This window comes from Erythrolamprus reginae, chromosome 2 (genome assembly GCF_031021105.1).
Source record: "Erythrolamprus reginae isolate rEryReg1 chromosome 2, rEryReg1.hap1, whole genome shotgun sequence".
NCBI lineage: Eukaryota > Metazoa > Chordata > Lepidosauria > Squamata > Dipsadidae > Erythrolamprus > Erythrolamprus reginae.
In genome coordinates, this window is record NC_091951.1 from 71,390,427 (window position 1) to 71,415,908 (window position 25,482).

At 40.1% G+C, this 25,482-nt stretch overlaps 1 protein-coding gene across 1 annotated transcript in view; it reads right to left on the reverse strand.

Annotated features, from left to right (window-relative positions):
• Positions 1-25,482, reverse strand: part of PLXND1 (plexin D1) — a 208,496-nt gene that overhangs the window by 130,429 nt on the left and 52,585 nt on the right. The window contains exons 4-8 of the mRNA XM_070738311.1: positions 17,095-17,195; positions 14,566-14,695; positions 13,903-14,077; positions 9,779-9,887; positions 5,187-5,289 (exon numbers count right to left, since the gene is read on the reverse strand). Of these exons, the coding sequence (XP_070594412.1) occupies positions 5,187-5,289; positions 9,779-9,887; positions 13,903-14,077; positions 14,566-14,695; positions 17,095-17,195 (618 nt within the window). The remainder of the gene's footprint in view (positions 1-5,186; positions 5,290-9,778; positions 9,888-13,902; positions 14,078-14,565; positions 14,696-17,094; positions 17,196-25,482) is intronic.

Consider the following 25,482-nt stretch of genomic DNA (forward strand, 5'->3'; position numbering starts at 1 on the left):
TGGGACTTGAAACTTATGCTGGCTTTCCCATTGACTATGCTTGTGGGAAGCTAGTGGGAAATATCTTTACTTAACACACCCATTTTGATAATCTGTAGATAACAGTAATGGGGAGTCCTGGAATTGCCATCACTAAGCGATGCAGCCAGATGAACTCACACTTTGCTATCACATTGCTCTATGATGGAAATTTCAGTCCCAGTTGCTGTCATAACTTGGGACTATATATGTTAAGCAGCTTGTTTTGTTGACAGTGTAAGCATCATAAGATGCAGTCAGAGTCAAGAAGCGATTGGAAAGTATATAATTCCTATAAAAAGTTAATCTGAGTTTCTAAAGCAAAAAGGATCATATGCTTAGTGAACAATGTTTTCAAGGAGAAGACAGCTTATCCACAAAGAAGCTTCTTGAAAAATAGAGTCCTAAAAGCAACAATTGCTTTATTCAGCATAAACAAATTTATGGTCAAAGGTTGCAGATTATATCCAAAACATAAATAAATACCAATTTTGAATCCACAGTAGAATTCAGTTAGTCATATCTGGATTTTTATTTTTAAAAATAAAAACCTTTGGGAGAAAAGATGTCTGGTTGAAGGAGAACCTTATCTCGGGTAATAAGATAAAGATGATACAGAACTAATCTATTCGATATACTAAAATCACTGTTTAAAAGCCATTCAGTGCTCAGCAATAGAAGCCCTAAATGTCAAACTGCCAGCAGCTTAAAGAACTATAGGAGAACTGCAGTAAAGTCACCCATTCTCCATCATAAGAATAGGAAGGGACAAGTTATACACATTAATTAAACTAAAAATTCACTAAAAATTCATTGGAAGTTTTTGCAATGAAAAAGTTATTCATAATTCAGAACCCAATTTCCAATCTCATGTTAATGATATGTAAATCTGGCATTCTATCTGGTTATTTTATAATTTGAAACAAATCAAACTTGATGCCACTGGATCCCCAGTAATAATGTAATTAGCGATCGGATTTGTTCTGACTCCTTTGGTTATCTTGGTATTCCTATTAAAGCTTCTCAGCTGGTAAATTGGACCTTACCCAGATTTGCATGCAAATGAAAGAAGATATAAACAGATGGTTTTGTATTTCTCTGATTAGAATAAAGGGGAAAGGAAGAGACCATCTCACCAATCTAGTCAAACTTTCTGGATTTTATAAATCAAATATATAGAACTAGCAATGACTGCTGGAGTGTTCCAACAACTTTTTTTCAGCCACAGGAACAAATCAGAAGACACAGGAACTTCCATGGTTCATCAGTGAGTCTAAGGACTTTCAGCTCTTAGCAGTAGCTGCTTTCAATACAGCTGTAAATCCTGAGAAGAGGGAATGCTTCCAAATGAGATACAGTGATCCCTCGAGTTTCGCGTCCTCGAGCATCGCGAAAGGGCTATATCGCGAGTTTTCAACCCGGAAGTAAACTCCACCATCTGTGCATGCGTGCCTTTTTTCTATGGCCACGCATGCGTAGATGGTGGAGTTTCCCGCCGGGCAGATAAGCTGCTGGGCGGCTTCCCTGGGTCTTCCCCCTCTTGCCCCGGTAAGACCCCAGCGGCGGCGCGAGCAACGGCGTGGGCGGGCGGGCAGCACGCGCAGGGACACCCCATCTCCGCTTCCCAGCTGAGAAGCGGCCCCAGCAACGGCGTGGGCGGGCGGGCGGTGCGCGCGCGCTTGGGAAAACCCCAGCTCCGCTTCCCAGCTGGGAAGCAGCCCCAGCAACGCGCGCGCGCTTGGGGACATCCCAGCTCCGCTTCCCAGCTGGGAAGCGGCCCCAGCAACAGCGTGGGTGGGCGGGCGGTGCGCGCGCGCTTAGGGAAACCCCAGCTCCGCTTCCCAGCTGGGAAGCGGCCCCAGCAACGTGCGCGCGCTTGGGGACATCCCAGCTCCGCTTCCCAGCTGGGAAGCGGCCCCAGCAACAGTGTGGGCGGGCGGCACGCGCGCGGGGAAACCCCAGCTCCGCTTCCCAGCTGGGAAGCGGCCCTAGCAACGCGCGCGCGCTTGGGGACATCCCAGCTCCGCTTCCCAGCTGGGAAGCGGCCCCAGCGACAGCGTGGGCCGGCGGGCGGTGCACGCGCGCTTGGGGAAACCCCAGCTCCGCTTCCCAGCTGGGAAGCGGCCCCAGCAACGCGCGCGCGCTTGGGGACATCCCAGCTCCGCTTCCCAGCTGGGAAGCGGCCCCAGCAACGGCATGGGCGGGCGGGCGGCACGCACGCGGGGAAACCCCAGGCGCGAGCAACGGGGTGGGCGGGCGAAGGGCGGGCGGCGGTGGAAGTAAAAACACCATCTGCGCATGCGCAGATGGTGTTTTTACTTCCGCACCGCTACTTCGCGAAAAATCGATCATCGCTTGGGGTCCTGGAACGGAACCCTCGCGATGATCGAGGGACCACTGTATACCTATAGATTTTTTTTAATTGCAGTATTGTTCTAGGATTTTTGGAGCATAGTATTGGCCCAGTAGTATTAGAGTCTGCAAACAGGTTCTGCAATAAATGAGGCAAAGCGCTAGATATAAGAGATAAGTCCAATGGAAGCAAGCTTAAAGTGAAAAACAAGGAACACCTGTGTCAAACCCCAGTGGGGGTTTGCCGTATCTGGAGGGAGGGGAATTTTAGAAAAGCAGCAACGAACTGGGACGACAATCCTGGCTGTCTGGAACAGCTGATAGGCGGCGTGCTGGGAGGCTGGGAGCCATCCGCCAACCAGCTGTTCAGCGGTGAAGGTTCCAGTGTCTATCAGATGGAGGCAGCATGTGATGGCAACATTTCTGGTCACCCAGCCCAGGTGATCGGTAGTGCGCCAGGATGCCAATAATCAGCTGACTGGCAGTGGCTATAACAATGCAGTGGTGGTCCACAGACTGGAGCTCCTAAAGACTAGTTGCTGGGGGAGGACTGGTTGCTGGAAAAATAGAATGGAGCCCTGGCAGACCGTTTGCTGTGAAAGGACTGCTAGCTGAAGCTGGCCAGTCAGCTACTGGATGGTGGTTGGAGATGTGTCTAGGCGGAGAGGGCATGGACTCCACCTACAAAAGACACTGGGAGGTAATGACTCCCAATGGAATGGACAAGAGTGATAGGGATCACACTTATAAAATTACTTGTAAGGATGGTATACTGGATAGTTCCAATTTAAGAGAAAAAAAAAGATTATTGAAAGGAGCCTCCAATTGGCTTATCACATCTATTTCAGAAGAAATTATTTCCCATCCCTAAGCATTAGGGATGCAAGAATAAAATAGTGGTAATTCTACATCCAACTCCTCTGACAACATTATTCTGCTAATTAAAGTAAGCAACAGATAGCAGAAATAAAATTAATAAGACTGCACAAATAGGCATATAAAATGTAAGTCTGCTTTCAAAGACAGCATTTGTGTGGCAACAGCGAAGGCAGCCTGCTCCAATCAGAAAGAGTTGTAGGTACCGTATGTTCCAATCAAGAAACAGGAAATGGAGATGAAGATGTACACTGGAACAAGTCCCAAGAGTAAGTGGCACCATGCTTTGGAAAGGGTTTCATCAGTACCTTTGCTCAGGTAGTAGAGTCTTCAAGGCTTATGACAACTTATGGCAACAATGTACCTGACCCAAGTAACAGGAGTCTCACATATATAGATGGGGGAGGGGGGGGACATGCTAGACCTGTTTTTTGTTTGTTTGTTTGTTTTAACTTCAGGTAGCTGCAATATGATGTGGGAACAGGGGATATTACCATCAGTCCTTTGCCATGGTCAGATCGCATTTTAATTGCCTTTTAATTAACTCTTCCCACCATAGAGAGGTAGGACACTTTAGATTGATCTGCCCCAATCTAACTAATAGAGTGTTACAGAGATAACTGTTTCCCCTCCCCTAAGGATCTGATTAGTAGTTTAAGTGAGGCCTTGGTCATTGCCTAGAATAGGCATTTCTTGGTCTGGATTGCTCCTCTGAAGCTTATCATTATGGGCCAATTCTAAGAGGTATCTTGGTTTTCCAAGGGACTGGGAGACAAAACATTGTAAGAGATGGTTAGAGCCAGTGAAGGGCTACCAAAAATTTTACTATCACACTGTGGGCGTGGCTTATGCAGGATGCCCTGTATTTTCTTTCAACATCTTTCAGTGCAAATTGGGTGCTCTGGGGTGGAGCTCCATTTTTGCTACCCCCCCTGCCATCTGGGCAGCAGCCCACCCCTGGTTATAGCACCATTAAAAGGCACAGAGTGAACCCAATTGGGTATGAATAAAACCCATAGTAGGAATCACACTGTAGAGATAAAGTTAGCAAAATATAATTATTTCTCTGCTCTTATCGGTCCTTAGATAGCTGTACTCTTCCCCCACTCTGGAGAGATGGCCCTTTAGATAGCTGCCATAAGAAATATTTTAAGGGTTTGATTCTTCTCTTTTTTTCTGTATTTGGATCCAGTTCAGGGTGCATTCTAACTTAATTTGCCGCCAGTTTGCTTCCTCCCATGCCGCGTGGGAACACACACATTGCACATACATGCATGCACAGTGCCAAAAACAAGATAGCACCACCATAGACCATTAGAACTGGTTTATGGACATGGCCAACTGGCGATCGCTTCCAGTTCAGCAAACAGGGGGAAATTCCCCACAACCAGTTCTAAAGAACCGGTCCAAACGACAGCAACCCACCTCTGATCCAGCTGAAATTTAGGCAAATATCCCTGGTGTGTGGGATTCACAAGAACCTCACAATCTCATCTCTCCCTCTCTTCAACAGATTGTATAGGTCACACCCTGACATGTCTTTAAAACCTGGCTAGATTAGCAGATGGGCCTCTTGTGAGTTATTTGATTTGTGAAACATTTTTTTTTGTTTTTCTCCACATATTCTCTTTGTGTAGATTGTTTTATTTTACATTTTGCATATTTTATGCTGCGCACAGTTGTAATGGAATTGGGCAATTTATAAATAGAATAAGTTGTAGAGCCCTGGAAATCTCAGTTATTTGAAAGCATGCTATAAAAGGTAACCAGATACAGTCCTCCAACACTCTCTCCCATTCCCCTCAATGATATGCAACATTTTCGGAACATAAGCATTTCTATAATATTTTTAAAAAGTCTTGGCAGCATTTATTTCCTCCCAACACAAGAGAAACAAAGCAAAAATTTAAAAAAATAAACTATAATGTTATGTGCCTTACAGTAATCTGTACTGAATCCTCACATTCAGTCACATTGGATACACAGGAACTTCTTCTAGGACACCAATAACATTTCCATTTAGCTGAGAGGCAACTGATACATCTGAAATATATAAAAGAAACTACATTTACTAAGCATAGCAGACTCTTCTTTGAAGCTTTGTTTTCTTTATGAATCTGCAAATTCTGTTATGGCTTATGGTAAAACTATCTATTGAAAAGCTAAAATATTTTAAATTGCCTGTGCATATGTACGGTAGAAATTGCATTTAGACTTATATATCGTTCCAAAGTGCTTTACAGCAATCTCTCACAGGTTTAAAAATGTCAGCATATTGTCCCCAACAATATGACTTCATTTTACTGACTTTGGAAGAATAGAAAGCTGAGTCAACCTTGAACCAGTCAGGATCAAACTCCTGGCTATGGACAGTGTTAGCCTGAAATACTGCATTCTAACCACTGTGCCACCACTGTGCTAGAAGGTATTGGGGCTTGCTCTCTGCTTATATTCAGATGGGTTGACCTGTCAGTGTTGATGGGAGTGTTCTTGGTGGTTCCTTGATTAGGCTTTTAACATTTAGCATTTAGACTTATATATCTCTTCATTGTGCTTTTACAGCCCTCTCTAAGCGGTTTACAGAGTCAGCATATTGCCCCTAACAATCTGGGTCCTCATTTTACCCACCTCGGAAGGATGGAAGGCTGAGTCATCCTTGAGCAGGTAGTAAGATTTGAACCGCTGAACTACAGCTAGCAGTTAGCTGAAGTAGCCTGCAGTGCTGCACTCTAACTATTGCGCCACCCCAGCTGTTGTTTACTGCTTGATATTAAGCTTCCTTATGATGTTGATTGCTCATCAAGGGGTGTTGTGATTTTTAAAATTTTCTATTGTCTCTTTTCAATGGTATGTAGATGTTGCCTATCTCAATGTGCCTGTTGATGGCTGATTTGTCTGAGTTTCAAGATTCCAGAAATTCTCTAGTGGAGACTCTCATCTCTCAGACAAAATTATGGTGAAGTCTATCCTTGTGTTAGGCAATTAAAGAGTTCTCTTCATGTCTTTGGACTGCTCATTGATGTTCATGGATGCCATCAAGGATCCCACAGTTCACCCCTGAGCTAAAAATATGCCTTCTATTGTAATCACATATATATTGTTGTTGTTGGTTGTGGTGGAGGTTTTATTTTAAACAAGAGAAGAAATAATAAATTATGTAATTCAAAATAATATGTTTTCAATACCAAATTATTGTAAAGAGGGATTCTTGAACTGTGAATTGTATTTTTCAGGTATTTATGATAAGTTAAATACAGTAAACAAGACCACATGTTAAAAAATAGCATGTTTCCAACCATTCTTATCCACTTTTTAATTCTGAAGAATATTATTTCAGTAATTTCAGTATCAGCCCATGCAAGTACATTATTCTTTTAGAATAGATCTAATTTATTTATTATGTAGCCCTGTTTCTCCTTTGCCATTTCCTTTTCATTTTGTCCAAATTTTTGCTTACTATTTTTGCTACTATTCTTCTAGGATAAATACATTCCCTTTCTCATTTCTACTATAAATAACTAGTTTGGCTTAAGGATGACAATTCTTTTGGTTAATTCAATAAATTATAGCACAATGGGCTTAGCACAATATATAATTGGTATCATACTTTGGGATTGGCAAGACATTTTGTGAAAAATCTGCTTGTTCTTGACTTAGAATTTTTAAAATTATACTGAAGGTCTTTCAATGCACCTTAGATTGCATTTGCTATTATCTATAACTCCTAAAAACCCAAAATAAATTGCTTTAAAAGGATAGCAAGAAAAACCATGTGAAATTAATAGTATGGCTTCTGCCATACTATTAATAACTAATTAAATTAAACCAAACATGATACTCAGCTATATCCACATATAAATTAAATGATCTCAAAAATGTAGTTGTTCCTTATATCAGCTTTCTGAGGGTTAACTCTAAAGCTTTCAGTCAAGAATATTATCATGGGAAAATGGGAAAGGAAAAATTGCCCCAAACCATCAACATATCCAGATGGCCTGAAATACTCTAAAACCCAGTCTCTGCAATTCTTGGCAGGTTATACCATCTTTCCTGCCAATCCTGCCCAGTATCTAAAATACCTTGTAGATAACAAAGTGTAGTAAATCTGCAACAAGGTTTCCCAACTGTTTGGTACTGTGATCACTTAAAAAATGAAGGCGTTTGTGCTTCTGCCATCTTTTACCTCACAATTAAACTAAAAAAATCATTAGAATTAGCATTGGGCCAAAAAAAAAGAATTTTAGTAATAATTTTATATATTTATCAAATGAAACATTTTGAAAACTTCACAAACTTTATAACTTAAAAAAAACCTGTTCCAACAAACCAAAATTGTCATATTCAAAATCATATTTTTTTTTTAATTAGAAAGATGAACTTGATTATTTTTGCATGATTCCTAGTTTTTATTTCTGAGACAGCCATTCCTATTTTTCATTCCACATATATTTGTCTTCGGAGAGGGGCGGCATACAAATCTAGCCTTCTCTGTGGCGGCCCCGGCCCTCTGGAACCAACTCCCCCCAGAGATTAGAATAGCCCCCACCCTCCTTGTCTTTCGTAAGCTCCTCAAAACCCACCTCTGCCGTCAGGCATGGGGGAAACTAAGATATTCTCTTCCCCCTAGGCTTCTACAATTTGTGCATGGTATGTTTGTATGTATGATTGGTTTTATAACAAGGGTTTTTAGCTGTTTTAGTATTGGATTTTTACATTCTGTTTTTATCACTGTTGTTAGCCGCCCCGAGTCCACGGGGAGGGGCGGCATACAAATGCAATAAATAATTAAATAATTAATTAAATAATTAAATAAATAATAATAATAATTATTATTATTTATTAATATTTGTTCTTTATTGAATTATATCCTATCTTATATAGACTTCAGTATATCTGTAGACTTCCCATATTTGTTTGTATCTTGCCTTTATAATGTTTTCATATAACTGAAGGCAACAAACATATCCAATGTACTTCCCTTCTAATTTCTCCACAATAACGACCCTGTGAGGTGAGTTGGGCTGACAGAAGGTGACTGGCCCAAAATCACCCAACAGGCTTTTATGGCTGAGTCAGCATTAGAACTCACAGCCTCCTACTTTCAACACTGGTGCCTTAAAACTAGACCAAACTGGATCTCTTAAATCATAGTACAGTGGTCCCCCGATTATCGCGAGGGTTCCGTTCCAAGACCCCTCGCGATAATCGATTTCTCACGATGTAGCGGTGCGGAAGTAAAAACACCATCTGCGCATGCGCGCCCCTTTTTCCATGGCCGCGCATGCGCAGATGGTGTTTTTACTTCCGCACATGGGAAGACCCAGCAGCTGAGGAGCCGCCTGCCTGCCCGCTTGTCCGCCGCTTTTCCGCTTGTCCACCGCTCTGGGAGTTGAAGACCCAGGGAAGGTTCCTTCGGCCGCCCACCAGCTGATCTGCTCGGCAGCGCAGTAGCAGCGAGGAGCCGAAGATGGGGTTTCCCTGTTGCCCACGCAAAGGGGAAACCCCATCTTCGGCTCCTCGCTGCTACTGCGCTGCCGAGCAGATCAGCTGGTGGGCGGCCGAAGGAACCTTCCCTGGGTGCCACCCGCCGCTCGAGAGCAAGAGGGGGAGAGATAGAGAAAGAGAGAGAAGGAAAGAGATGAGAGAGGGAGGAAGAGAGTGTGAGAGAGGAAGAAGCAAGATAGAGAAAGAGAGAGAGAAAGAAAGATGAGAAAGGAAGGGAGTGACATCATCAGGTGGAAAAATCGCGATATAGCGTTTCGCAAAGATCGAGATCGCGAAACTCGGGGGATCACTGTACTAATTTTGTACCTTGCTCCAAAATTCGAGGAGATTTTTTCCCCCCAGAAATTTTATATTCAAAGAGGTGTCAGCTGAGATGTGTCAGAAGAATTGCTTCCCCTCTTTAGTAGCAAGTATACTAGTAATTGTTTTAACATTTGTTAAAATTACAGGAGAAAATCTCTTGAGCTACACAAGCATGTACACTTCAAAGACTACAAATACAGTGTTGCATGCCTTGCTGGCATGGATGCTACAGACATGAATATTAATGACAGAAGACAAATGCAATTATTTGTGTTCCATGTCAATGAAACACCAATATCCAATAACAGTTTATCATGATCGACAGTTTTCAGTTGTAATAGCCCATAGAAATGCGGGGATGGTCCATAACACTCACTGCATAAAAAGCTCCAATCCATGACAATTAATCAAGACAAGTTAAAAGGTTTCCTGAAATTTTGGATGTAGCAGATTTTTATGGATATACTGAGTATTTTGTAAAAGTGCTATAACAAACAATACTGCAATTCCCAAGCAGCTGCAACTCATAGTTTGAAAGCCTCTTATCTAAAAAAATTAAAATGTTGAATATGTAGTATTTTGGATTATCTGTCTTGCAATATTTCCTCCTGCTTAAATTGAAACCACCAACAAAGATAAAGGAATTCATGACCAGTGAATTCTGATGCAAACCAAAGCTAAGCAACCTGCCTTTCTATAATTTACAGGCCATAAGTTTACTTACGCTGTCTTTGGATAAATATTCCCAGTTCTCTTGCAATCATAGATGGTGAAATTGGCCCACACAATGTTTTTTCCGTTGACCTGTACTGCAGTTTGAATAATTACATGATCTGAAACACACAACCCCCAAAAAAGCAAGTCACAAGGGAACTCTTTTCATAGTTTACTTCCAAGACAACATAAATGTCTGAAAAAAAGAAAAAAAAATCCAAAACTGCTGTTTACTCAAGAGTTGAAGTTTCTCAAGCATTCAAATTCTCCACATAGTCCCAAGGTTATTTTGTTACATTACAAATACTAATTAATATATGAAACAGGGAAAGCTGGCAATACATATTTTTGTGAATGATTATGTATTATGTATGTAAGTAATCTCTTCGAGGGTTTATTTTTGTTAGTAAATTTTTTAATATGTTTGTTTTAAATATTGAGAAACTGATATGTTGAATTAGAATATACAGAAAAAATTATTTACATGTTTAAATTTTGGAATGGAGCTTGTACAGAAATATCCCTTTTTTGTAAAAAAAAAAAAACCGGATGGGATAAAATTGAGATTTGAAGAATTTTGAAAATGAACCAAATGGAGTTGATATAATAATTCATTCTTTATTTTGAAGCAATTTTTCATGCATTATTATTTAACATAAATTCAGTAGTTTGAAAAGTCAGGATTTTCATATAAAGTATTTGTTTTGGCAAGTCTCTTGAACTGTAACCAAGATAAACAGATCCAAACTTTATACATAGATTTATTAAGTATTGCATGACCATGACAAATTACTTTCATTAAACAAAGTGAAACAAATAACCAAACCGTGATTTGAAACTGGTAATTTAATTTTCGGGGTAAAAAACTGTATACGCAAGTAACATTAATGAATGAGATAGCCGTGTGACAAGTGTTTAATACTGTACATAAGGGGTTTTTTTAAACATGACTCAACATGTTTCATATCAAATTGAGACACTCTATACTGAATTAGAAAAGTTGCCTTGGAGAAGGTCTATGGGGAGAGTTAGCAAAACATGATTTAAGGAAGAGACCATTAGAAAGAAACTTCAACTAGCTATGCCTTAAGTTCTTTGGGGCAGGTAGTCCTCAACTTACCATCATTGGTTTAGTGACTGTTTGAAGTTACAAAAGCAGTGAAAAAAGAGACGTATGACTGTTTTTCACACTTAGGACTTCTGCAGTATCCCCATGGTCACATGATCAAAATTCAGATGCTTGCAACTTGCATGTATTTATGACAGTTGCAGTATCCTGGGGACATATGATCACCTTTTGCAACCTTCTGACAAGCAAAGCCAGATTCACTTACCACCATTTTACTGACTTAACAACAACAACAAAAGGTTGTAACATGGGGAAAAACTCACTTAACAATTGGCTTGCTTATCAACGCAAATTTTGGGCTCAATTGCAGTCAGAAATTGAGAACTATATGATAAGAGGAAGGGAACAAAATACTGTCAAGATTATGTTTCTATAACCTGCACCAATTAAAAAGAGTTCCAGTAAATTCTGTGGAGTCTGTTTCCTGATTTGGTCTAGTTTGAAGGGACGACACCATCCCAAATATCCTGCAGATGTATGTTATGTCTTATGTAAACTGACACTTATTTTATGCTCCATGCTTGAAGCATTTTGCAGTTGATGCTATCACATCTGGAAAACACCTGGGCTGGGGAAGACTTGTATAATTTCTGATTGGAGATGTTGTGCAAGGAAAATTTGACTTGCCATAATAACAGCTTGTTCAGAAGATACTACTATATCTTTTAAGATTGATGACATCATTCCCTCACTCAAAGAAGCCTGAACCTTTTTTTTTAATGAATTCACTCAAAGCAGGAAACTGTGAGTTCAAATCCTTCCTTAGTCATGAAAGCCAACTGGGTGACTTTAAGCTGGTCACTCTCTCTCAGCCAAATTTTCTCACAGGATTACTTTCTCCTCCTACTGAAAATAGGAGGAGAAAGATATGTTGGATATGTTTGCTGTCTTGAATTCTTTGTAACAATAATAAAGGTATGATGTAAATCAGTAGTGGGTCGAACTGGGAGCAACCCACCACTGATATAAATAAATTATTTACAGGACTGTCTTCTGCCTCAAAAGTCCCTGATTTGATTAGATGATTAGATTGCACAGAGTCGGCCTTCTCCAGGTCCTGTCAGCCAAGAAATGCCGGCTGGTAGGAACACAGGGAAGAGCCTTCTCTGTTGTGGCTCCAATTCTCTGGAATCAACTCCTCCCCAGAGATTCGTACCACCCCCAGTCTCCTCACCTTCCAAAGGCTTTGAAAACATACTTATGTTGGCAGGCCTGGGGCCGTCGAGCAATGGTTTTCCGCTCCGGCCAATAGTATGAGTGAGTGATGATTGTATGTTGTTTATATTGGGGTTTAACTTTTCTACTTTTTCTTATTTTATGTATTGGAGTATTTTAATGTTGTAATCATTTTATTGTTGTAAGCTGCCCTTAGTCTGGTTGGAGAAGGGTGGCCTATAAATTTGAAAAATAAATAAAAATAAATAAATAAAATAAAAATAAATCCACTACTATATATATATCCATTCTCTCATTCCTTTTCTGGCAACTTCTCAGCTCTGTCAGATAGACCAGACCAGGAATCAACTCCACCGAATGGTAAAAACTACTTTTGTTGAATGTGTTTAGTTTAGTTTAGTTTAGTTTATTTAGATTTGTATGCCGCCCCTCTCCGAAGACTTGGGGCGGCTAACAACAATAAAAAACAATGTAACAAATCTAATATTAAAAAGTAATCTAAAAAACCCCAATTTAAGAGACCAATCATACCAACAAACATACGATGTATAAATTCTATAAGCCTAGGGGGAAGGGAGAAAAATTTTTCAATTCCCCCATGCCTGACAACAGAGGTGGGTTTTAAGGAGCTTGCGAAAGGCAAGGAGGGTGGGGGCAACTCTGATATCTGGGGGGAGCTGGTTCCAGAGGGTCGGGGCCGCCACAGAGATGGCTCTTCTCCTGGGTCCCGCCAAATGACATTGTTTAGTCGACAGGACCTGGAGAAGGCCAACTCTGTGGGAGCTAACCGGTCGCTGGGATTTGTGTGGCAGGAGGCGGTCCCGGAGATATTCTGGTCCAGTGCCATGAAGGGCTTTATAGGTCATAACCAACACTTTGAATTGTGACCGGAAACTGATTGGCAACCAATGCAGACTGCGGAGTGTTGGAGTAACATGGGCATGCCTTGGGAAGCCCATGATTGCTCTCGCAGCTGCATTCTGCACGATCTGAAGTTTCCGAACACTTTTCAAAGGTAGCCCCATGTAGAGAGCATTACAGTAGTCGAGCCTCGAGGTGATGAGGGCATGAGTGACTGTGAGCAGTGAGTCCCGGTCCAGATAGGGCCGCAACTGGTGCACCAGGTGAACCTGGGCAAACGCCCCCCTCGCCACAGCTGAAAGATGTTTCTCTAATGTGAGCTGTGGATCGAGGAGGATGCCCAGGTTACGGACCCTCTCTGAGGGGGTCAGTAATCCCCCCCCAGGGTTATGGCTATAAAAACAGAATTTTACAAGTCCAGTTGTGATATACTCCACCCTCCATGGTTATGTCAATTATTGTGGTGTCTGCCTGAAAAGAGGGTGGAGCAATTTTTAATGTGACTTTCTCTTATAGTCAATTTATATCATTTTGGATTAGAGAAATGTAAAGGCAAAGACATAAAAAAATTGTGCATACATGAAAGAATGAAAGTGTTTTTTTTAAAAAAAATGTGTTTGGTTCTAGTTCACAGTACTTCTTGTGCATTTATGAATTTTGTCTACCTGTGCCATTTAATTAGTAGGGTATTTTTCCCCACAGAATTTTTTAGGGTAGAACTCAGATTAGCCTAAAAATCTAATAGGCTAGTTCGCAATGCAGAGTATGTATAGAAACCAACAAATATATTTCAACAAAGCAAGCTTTCAGAAATCCATCACTGATCAAATGTGTCTCAATTATAGAAACATTACCAAAATAAATGCAAATACTAAATAAAAAAAATTAATAATGTTTCATTTAATTAATAAAATTAAGAAACTCATCTTTAATCTCATTATTAAATCATCATTATTTTTCATACATACCTTGATTTAATGGAAAGGCTGGATAATGCTCTCTGGGAAGAAAACTGCAGTAAATTACTTGGTTATGAGATTGGGGATGAATTCTAGCAGTGGTTTGGATATTATTTCCATAATTGCAAGTTATTTCCATTCCGTTCATATTTGGAATGTTCCCATTTATTTGGATTATCATGCCCTAAAAAATGAACAACAAAATGTTTTCATTCTAACAGATTAACAAAAAATTAAATTATATTGACAAATAGGTTTTGAAAATAGTATTTTTAAGTTAACTTTGTTTGAGTGAAAATAACAAGTGCACTGAATATTCAGAGACTGAGTTGTAAAATTACAAGATGCCTTCTATGTGTCAACACTTGCCCAGTGGAACAATGTCCTCTGTAAAGATCTAGATGGCTCTGGCCCTGACAACCTTTCACAAGGCTGTTTCACTATGCAGCTGATGTGACTTTTTATTATTGGGATTTATTGTTTACCTTGGGTGACATAGAACATTGTTTATAGCTGTTGTTGTAATCCTTGCACATTGCCAAGAGTTATTGTTACAGTTTAAGATGGGGGGGGGCAGATAAATTATTTAAACTTTGTTCATAATGCTTTGCCATCAGTTCCCTTTCCTTAAGACAATCTATTCACAGACATTACAGTTCCTACTTCCCATACCTTATTTTCGTTCTCAATATTTATTTCTGAAGGCATTGTGGTCATGGAAGGGCACTGTTGTACTCCCTCATTGGCACTGATCCAGAAATAGGATTCTTCCGAATGGGCGCATTCATGCTGTAGTGAACACCTAAAACAAGTAGTAGTAGTAGTAGTAGTAGTAGTAATAATAATAATAATAATAATAATAATAATAATAATAATAATAATAATTTATTAGATTTGTATGCCACCCCTCTCCGAAGACTCTGGGCGGCTCACAACAATAATAATAACAATGTTACAATGAAACAAATCTAATATTAAAAACATCTAAAAACCCCATCATTTAAAAACCATGCAACACACTCATACCAAACATAAAATATAAAAAGCCCGGGGGAGGTGTCTCAGTTCCCCCATGCCTGGCAATACAGGTGGGTCTTAAGTAATTTGCGAAAGACAAGGAGGGTGGGGGCAGTTCTAATCTCTGGAAGGAGTTGATTCCAGAGGGCCGGGGCTGCCACAGAGAAGGTTCTTCCCCTGGGGCCTGCCAAACGACATTGTTTAGTCGATGGGACCCAGAGAAGGCCAACTCTGTGGGACCTTATCGGCTGCTGGGATTCGTGCGGTAGAAGGCGGTTCCGGAGGTTTTCTGGTCCGATGCCATGTAGGGCTTTAAAGTAGAACATTTATGACACCAGACCTTTAGAAGAAAACCAATTATTAATTTTCCTGAAAAGGAAAGATTCATATATTTTTATATTGTTTTGCCTTCTGTTTATCTTGATATTTTTTTTACAGCTAAGTTTGTCAGGCACGAGCAATCACACCAACACATGCCGAGTTCAAACTTACTACCTTATTATTTTCTGCCTATCAAGAATTGGCCCAGCCTGGCAACTTTCCCTTAAGAACAAATAGATAAACCTTCAAGGAATTTAGAGGGGTCAGTCTTTTGTGGTTGTGCAATGACTCCAGGCTAACCCCACCCTTGACCCTTCCACCCTGCCTGGCTGGGTTTTTCCTAACAAAGATACAGGAGATAAAGGCTATTAAATCCACAGAAATAAGATGGTCAGCTTTTGAATTTTGCTGACTTAACAGAACATCAGGTAGTCATTCAATGTTTCCCCTCAATTTCATATGTCCTATTTCTGTTTACTCTAGACCAGTGGTTGTCAACCTGGGGGTCGGGACCTGTTTGGGTGTCAAACAACTGTTTCACAGGGGTTGTCTAAGACCATGGAAAAAGACAAATTTCTCATGGTGTTAGGAATTAAAGCTTCTATTGTGCTGCTTTGGAACGTATTTTTACAATCCAACCAATCAGGTGTTTACAGTGGGGGTATCCCTCTGACCTTCCTGCCAAATAGCTTAAAACTCTGTTGGGAGAATTGGGGCTAGACTTTTGGTTGGGGATCACCACAACATGAGGCTGTATTAAGGGGTGATGGCATTAGAAAGGTTGAGAACCACTGCCCTAGACTCTCCTAAAATATTGTTCAAAAATAATACATTGATTTTCATGGCTCCATCCTGTTTCCTACAAAGACTTTTGACTGGTTCAAACTGTGCATGCTGTCCATGACTTTTGGTTTGTTTGTTTGTTTGTTTGTTTGTTTGTTTGTTTGTTTGTTTGTTTATTGATTGATTGATTTGATTTGATTTGTATGCCGCCCCTCTCTGGAGACTTTTCTTATGATAAGAGTACCTTAGTGTAATTTAACATTTTTAAAAGAAATATTTTGATTTATCCTATCACATTTAAAGTGAAAAAAGAAATGACATAATACATATGACAGGTAATTTTATATTAAGATATAACTATGAATTGCATGAGTTTTTATTATTTTCAAAATCAATGCTGCCTTGGACTATCTCATGCACAGTATAATACTCAAGTCTACTTATTGATTCTCCCCCACAAAATAATTAAGCTTATGTGTGAATTCTCATAAAAAAATGAAAATTGTTCAAATGCTATTTATCCAACAATGATTTGATTGTATTTATATTCACATAATCTGTGAAGTCTGCATCAGCTATTTATTATTGTACAAGTCAGTGAATCTGGTGAAAGTTTACAATAATATTAAGTTATCATTATCTGTTCAGAAGGGCTTACTGTCGTCTGGCGGGACCCAGGGGAAGAGCCTTCTCTGTGGCAGCTCCGACCCTCTGGAATCAGCTCCCTCCAGAGATTAGAACTGCCCCCACCCTCCTTGCCTTTCGCAAACTCCTTAAAACCCACCTCTGTCGTCAAGCATGGGGGAACTGAGACATCTCCCCCTGCCTATGTAGTTTTTATGCATGATATGACTGTATGTATGTTTTTTATATTGGGGTTCCTTGCTTTTTAGACTTTTTAAATGTACTATTGTTATTTTAGATTCTAATTATTAGATTTGTCATTATGTATTGTTTTTATCACTGTTGTCAGCCGCCCCGAGTCTACAGAGAGGGGCGGCATACAAATCTAATAAATAATAATAATAATAATAATAATAATAATAATAATAATAATAATAAAATGCAAAATTTTTCCACCTGGTCTCCAAGGTACACCATCCACAATAAGCATCAGCTGCAGCCAAGCAGTCTGCACATGTACTGTATTGATCACAAGCAGCTACTTTCACACGAGCAATCTGTGTAACAGGAAAAAAAAATCAAGGTAACAGTTTTAAATAATAATAATTATTTATTATTAGCACATTCTTGTTTAATCAACATCAGCAACAGAGCACCTTATACTTATCCAGACTGATCGAAAGATTAGAAACATTTATCATCAGAATATGGATGGCACACAGGTTTACCTGTCCTTTTTGATCCAATACAGTTGAGATGCAAGAGTGGGTTCCATTACTTTCGCCACTGGTTCGCATCGTGACATTTCACGTGTGTCCCCTAGTGCAATTACAGTTCATGTGCATGCTCAGAAGATGGAACCAGCCCAAAACACAGCTGAGGAGCTGATCAGCTGTGCTTTGGGCGAAGAAATAAAGGTCAGTATTAACCCAGGGGTGATCGGGAGGGTTTTTTTCAAAGCAGAGAATAAGGAGGATCTTAAACACAGGGAAATTAACTGAAAATTCAGAAAAAAAGATGGCGGCATGCATGGACCGGCACCAGCAAACTGGATCCATGATGCCAATGTTATGTCATCAGTGGGTCACTTAACGGTTCAGGTGATCTGATCCAAACCGGGAGGAACCCACCCCTGATGAGATGTTAGTTGCTCTCAAGCCTTATACTTAGAAAATTGAAATCTTGTCTAGTAGGAGGTTCATCTGCCAGATTTAGTGATCATTAAATTGTTATAAATAGAGTTTTTCCCTTCCAAAAGAGCAGCTTTATAAAGCTTATAATAGAACTCTGTCATTTTTTTGCTTTTCATAATATTCTTTGAATTATATACAGTGGTACCTCGAGATACGAGTTTAATTCGTTCCGGACCTGGGCTCTTAAGTCGAGCAGCTCTTATCTCGAACGACTTTTCCCCATAGGAATTAATGTAAATAATTTTAATTGGTTCCAGCCCTCAAAAAACTCACAAAGTTAGTCTAAATTATGCAGAAAGACATGTTTTTAATGAAGAAATGTACATGTACATATAAATGAATAATGAAGTTTCTTTCACTTAACTTGTAAACTTTCTTAAACTTTTAAATTTACATATGTTCAACTTCTCTGTCACCCAATCCTGTAGGACAGAGGTCCCCAACCCTTTTTGCACCAGGGACCGGCTTTAAGCGATCAAGAGAGGAATGGGTGAATGAATGGACGGAGGGTGGGAAGGAAGGAAGGAAAGAGGGAAGGGACAGGAACAGAGGAAGGAAGCAAGGAAACTTATGAAAGGGGAGAGTAAGAGAGGAATGAGTGAAGGGAGGGAGGGAGGGAAGAAGGTGGGAAGGAGAAAGAAAAGAAGAAATAGAGGAAGGGAAGGTAAAAGAGAGAAAGAAAAAGAGCAAGAAAGAAAGCTGCAAGCACCCCCTCGAGCCCCCCAGGCCGGCTGCAACCTTTTAAAACACGCGCGCCGCTTCGCAGCTGTCTCCTGAAGCCGAACGCGGAAGTTAGCGTTTGGCTTCAGGAGACAGCTCCTTGGCGCTTGTATCTCGAATTTGGGCTTGTAAGTAGAACAAAAATATCTCTCCCCTCCCAGCTCTTATCTCGAGTTGCTCTTAAGTAGAGCAGCTCTTATGTCGGGGTTCCACTGTACAGTAGACATACATGTAAATGATCCCCAGCAGAGATAATTTAGCTAGTCATCCATCCATGGATAATGGGTTGAATGTTTTATTTATTTATTTTTATTTGATAAATAGTCATCGAGAGTGTTTTTTTGCTCTTGGAATCTTAAAAGGTTTAGGACCAGTTCACTTCCTTGCCCTTCAGCATATTTTTGGTCTACTTTTAAAATCATGCACGTGTGCTCCTTTTATACTCCTTTTGCTTCCCCCCCTTTCTATGTTAATTTTAAATTATCTATCTATCTATCTATCTATCTATCTATCTATCTATCTATCTATCTATCTATCTATCTATCTATCTACCTACCTACCTACCTACCTACCTACCTACCTACCTACCCACCCATCCATCTATCCTAGAAATTGTTTTTCATACTCTACATACACGGGGTGGGTGGGAGAACACTGATATTGATGCATGCACACTTTAATAATATAGTTTCATTATTCAGGTGGAACTATGTTCTGCTGCATGAATCACAGTAAGTGGTAAAAAAGAAAGATTTGATTAATAAAAGGTATATAGACAACTATAATTTGGCTAAAATACAAAATAATATAGTTTAAGAAGAGAAAATGATTAATACCAGTATCTGCAATTTGCTTCTAGGTATTTGTGAAAAGCTAGTGCATTCTTTTATGGGTAATATATTTGGCACATATTTCTTCCAATACCTGAGAAAAGTACAGTATTTGCTTTAGAAAAATCCACTGCAGATATGTAAGTGAAAATGGGAGATGGAAACTGGCTTGAAAACATCCATGGATGTTTCCTCCTAAGTATAAATTTGGATTTTTACAGACCTCTAACACCGTTTACTCTCTTAAGATATCTTTATTTTCTAAATGTTAGATCTGACAAGAATTTAATACAATGCTGCCATAGTCTGCCATTGGATCAATCACTTCAGTTATTTGTCTTAACCATACTCAAATGTAAGATAAGCCTTTTGTATTTGCAATAACGTTGACCCCATTCAGAATTATACTGCTCCCTGATGGCCTTAGTTCCACATACATTTATATGAATGTACTCAGAAGGTATTTCTGCCAATAAACAAAACCAGATTGACAAATCATTCTGACATAGGTTCACAATATCTCTGGGCAGTTGAAATTCTTCATCCAGGGAATATGAATCCTCTCACAAATAAATGTTTGTTTGATATTTACAAAGGACTTGGGGTGTTTTAACAGATGTTTTTCCCTATAGTTTATTTATTAAATTTTCATTTTTTTTTCATTTTAAAGATGTCATTCCTAACAACAAAAGGCATTCTGTGTGGGTGCAGACACAAAATGTTGCATGGCTTCCACCAAATTATTACATCTTGCAATTTTAAATTTTAATCTTGCCTTAGGTAGTTTATATAGAACATATTGTGATTCTATTGCAAGCAGAATACCCATTCCTCTTCCCTTGACAGTTCCCATGTTAAGTATTATTGCTAATAATAGATTAATATGGCTTTCACTATATCTCAGCAGATGGCAACACCTGCTCAAGCTTTTATAGGCTTGGAAACTAAGCAAGGTTGGATTTGATTAGTACTTGGATCAGAAACTAAATTCAAGGCTATTAGTTAGTTGGGAAAAAAAACCCAGAAAAACATAACTGCAAACCAATTTCATATAACTCCCAAGACAACTAAATAGTATGTTCATGTGTTCAATTCAAGATCATCTTTATTTTGTTTTTTAAGTAAAGGTAGTCATCACTTAATGATTGTCTATTAGCAACTGTTTAAAGTTATGGTGGCACTGAAAAAAAACTTTCAAATGGTATAGCACTTATAACTGTCATTGGATCCCAATGGTCACATGACAAAGACTGCTCATGTAGTTTCATACTTTACAGCCCGCTTCTGATCAGCAAAGTCAATGAATAAACTGAACATGGCACACAAACCACTTGTTGACCAGACAAAGATATTTTTGATTCTGCTTCAGACTGATGAAACATTTTATGAAGGTGCAATGAAGATGGGTTTTTTTGTTCTTTGAGACAGATGTTTTCAAGAATATCTTATGCCAAGATTAAGAAAGGCATTTTTGTTGGTCCATGGATCAGATATATCATCAGTGACAAGATCTGTTAGTGAGGCCCAAGAAAATTGCCTGGAAAGTATTCAAGGATGCTATTGAAAATTTTCTTGGCAACAACTTAAACATAAACATAATTCAAACAAACTTATTGGTTATGACCTATAAAGCCCTTCATGGCACCGGACCAGATTACCTCAGGGACCGCCTTCTGCTGCACGAATCCCAGCGACCAGTTAGGTCCCACAGAGTGGGTCTTCTCCGGGTCCCGTCAACTAAACAATGCCGCTTGGCGGGAGCCAGGGGAAGAGCCTTCTCTGTGGCGGCCCCGGCCCTCTGGAACCAACTCCCCCCAGAGATTAGAATTGCTCCCACCCTCCTTGCCTTTCGTAAGCTACTTAAAACCCACCTCTGCCGCCAGGCATGGGGGAATTAAGATTTCTTCTCCCCCTGGGCCGTTACAATTGTATGCATGGTATGTTTGTATGTATGTTTGGTTTTGTATATTAAGGGTTTTTTAATTTGCTTTTAGTATTGGATTATTATTGTATACTGTTTATGATTGCTGTTAGCCGCCCCAAGTTTTCAGAGAGGGGCGGCATATAAATCCAATAAAACTTGAAACTTGAACTTAAACATAGTAATGGGGGAACAAGCGTAAAACAACTATCAAAGTTCAAATATCTACGAACAACATTCATCGAAGATGGTAAAATGGACAGAGAGATTAACATATGATACAGGTAGTCCCCGGGTTACATTGTCCCCGACATATGACGTTTCATCGTTACGACGATCCGGGGACAGCTTCGAAGCCACCACTGCTGCCGCTGCCTCCGTTTGGGTGAAGGGATCTCCGTGGTGGGCAGCGGCTTCGGAGACCCCGCGGACACCCCCTTGCCCGAACGGAGGCAGCGGCGGCTTCAAGGGACCAACAGCTGGTCCTTCTCGGCGCTGGATTGCTGGAGCCTCCGAGACTGCTGCCACCGCCAACACCTCTGTTCGGGTGAGGGGATCTCCATGGTGGGCAGCCTCAGAGGCTACAGCAACGCAGCGCCGAGAAGGACCAGCTGTTGGTTCCTTGAAGCCGGTCCTTCTCAGCATTGCGTTGCTACAGCCTCCAAGGCTGCCGCCGCCGCCTCTGTTCGGGCGAGGGGATCTCCGCGGTGGGCAGTCTCGGAGGCTACAGCCACTCAGCGTCGAGAAGGACCGGCTGTTGGTCCATTGAAGCCAGTCCTTCTCGGCACTGCATTGCTGTAACCTCTGAGGCCACCCACAGCGGAATTCCCCTCACCTGAACGTTTAGCAGGAGGCTTTGCCGGATGTTGGTTCCTTGAAGAAGCCGCCCCCCCCCCGCCGCCGTGTAAATCAGTATAAATTGAAATATTCTGACTTACACCAAACTCGGCTTATGACGGGCCATGGGAACGGATCCCTGTCGTAAGTCGGGGACTACCTGTATAGTAAAGTAAACCAAGTATTGGGACAGCTCACTCCACTCCTACAACATAAGTCAGTACTGATCAGCACAAAGAAGCATCTCATAGAAAGCATATTCTTACCAACTTTATATTACCAGTGCCAAACACTGACACAATAAAATATAAATGAAAGTTAGTCATCATGAAAATGAGATACAGTATTTGAGTAAAGCTGCTGGAGTGACCAGAAAATATAAACTCAAAAATGTAAACAGCAATGGCTCAGGCCCAATATTTCCTAGTTGCACCTCAAACAATTGCAACAATCTAACACAAATTTATTTTCCTGAAGATAATGTTGGAAAAGCATGAGCAACCTAAAACCTTTTCTATCCATTGGACCTGAAGGTCTATGTGCATATTTGTTTTAAAAAAGCTCTCCACAACCATAGCTAAACCTCTAAGCATAATTTTTGAAAAATCCTTCAGGACTAGCTTCTTACCCAACTTATGGTCACTAGCCACAGTCATCCCTACCTTCAAAAAAGGAGATCCAAGTAATGTTGAAAATTACAGATCAATCTCTTTATGTCGTGTCACCTGCAAAGTCATAGAATCAATCATAAATCATTCCATCACCCTTCATCTAGAAACTAACAACCTACTCTCCAACAAATAATTTAGTTTCAGAGAAAAATTATCCACTAACCTGCAACTCCTGCACTGCAAAAAACATATAGAGGTCACAACTCGATCAAGGTAAATCAATAGATGCAATTTACATAGACCTTTGTAAAGCCTTTGATTCAGTAGTATACAACAAACTGCTTTGTAAACTAAAATCTTATGGCATCTCTGGTCCCTTTCATGACTGGATAACTGCGTTCTTTTCAAACAGATAATAAATGTTTAAAATAGGGAGTGCCCTATCAAATCCTGCACCTGTCAACAGTTGTGTCCCTCAAGGCAGCATTCTAGGACCAACACTATTCATTCTTTACATAAACAACCTTTGTGATCATATTATAAGTAACGGCATTCTCTTTTCTGACAATGTTAAACTATTCAACACCATCAATAATATTTCTACCCTTCAAAAAGACCTAGACCAGTGATGGTGAACCTTTTTTTCCTTGGGTGCTGAAAGAGCATGCATGCACACTGTTGTGCATGCATGAGTGCCCATACCCATAATTCAATGCCCGGGGAAGGCGAAAGCAGCTTTCCCCACCCCCCGGAGGCCCTCTGGCGGCCAGAAATGGCTTGTTTCCCAACTTCTGGTGGGTCCAGTAGGCTCATGTTTTTCCCTCCCCAGTTTCCAAAGCTTCCTTGGAGCCAGGGAGGGTAAAAACACCTTCCCCCTCATCCTGGAGGCTCTCTGGAAGCTAAAAACGCCCTCCCAGAGCCTCTGTGTGAGCCAAAAATCAGCTGGCCGGCACACATGCATGTTGGAACTGAACTGAACATCTCGTGTGCCAGCAAATATGGCTCCACATGCCACCTGTGGTACCTGTGCCATAGGTTCGCCATCACTGACCTAGACCATGTATCACAATGGTTTGATAACTGGCAACTACAAATCTCAACCAATAAATGCTCTGCCTTACACATTGGCAAAAAGAATCAGAATACAAACTTAGAGGATACAGCCTTGCAGACGACCTCACTCTGTAAAGGACTTTGGAGTACTCATATCTAATGACCTAAGTGCCAGAGCCCATTGTAACAATATTGCCAAAAAGGCACTAAGAGTTGTTAACCTAATCCTGCGTAGCTTTTTCTCGGGCAATATTAAACTGCTAATCAAAGCATGCAAAACATTTGCCAGACCAATCCTCGAATAAAGCTCACCTGTTTGGAACCCACACTGCATATTGAACATTTTAACTGAGAGAGTCCAGAAATATTTCACAAGAAGAGTAGTCCTTCACTCCTCTGCTCGCAATTCCACAAGATTTGAAATTTTGGGCTTAGACAGCCTAGAGCTACATCACCTTCGATCTCTAAATGTAGTTCATAAAATTATCTATCACAATGCCCTACCTGTCAATGAATACTTCACCTTCAACCCCAACAACACATGTGCACAAAATAGATTCAAACTCAATGCAAACCACTCGAAACCTGACTGCAGAAAATATAATTTCAGCAACAGAGTGATCAATGCACGGAATGCACTGCCTGACTCTGTGGTTTCTTCCCCAAGTCCGAAAAGCGTTAATCTTAGACTGTCTACAGTCTCCCAATCCTAAGAGATCTGTAAGGGGCATGCATAAGTGCACCATTGTGCCTACCATCCCTACCCTACAGTCTTATTGTCCAAATTTACCTATACCTACTTTGCTTTTGTTTATGTTTATACCATACCTCTCATCTTGTACTTGTTTTGACAAATAAATATAAATAAATAAATAAAAATGAGATCGTAAGAGAAAGAACTGGCATAGACCAATCCTAAAACTACGAACAAAAACAGCAAATAAAGTGCTTTGCTCATCTTGAGAGGATGTCTTGGGATTCAATACCATACAAAGCATATACAAAAAGAGGAGAAGGTCAGAGAAAAAGAGGAAGATCCAGAAGATGGAGAGACAACATCAAAGACACACTACAATAGCTTAAAATAATAATTGACGGTTTGAGGCCGTCAAAAAAGCAAGAACCAGAACTTTATATTTCCTTTGACAGCCAAAACAGTAAAAGACGAAATAAAACTGAAGAAAACAGAGCACTAAACTACATTCAGATGATTGACAAACTTGTACAATCATACAAATCTAATAAATAATAATAATAATAATAATAATAATAATAGTAATGGTAATAGTAATAGTAGTAGTAGTAATAATAATAATAATAATAATAATAATAATAATAATAATAATAGAACATATTTCTAACTTCTGAGAACACACAATACATGTCACTGAAGATTCATTTTCTGTATTCACACTTGGACTACTTTCCCAAAAATCTAAATGCAGTAAATGATAAACATGGGGAAAGTTTTCACCAGGATATTGCCACAATATAAAAACAATATCAGGGCAACTGTCCATCGATGCTGCCTGACAATGCAGTTGGACAATGCAGTAAGGTGAATTCAGTACTAACAAAAATCAACAGTGAAACACTTTTAATCCCCTTGAATGCATGCATCATGTCGGAAACATGTGATTAAATACATTATAACAACTGAGTTAATTTCTATTTCTCGG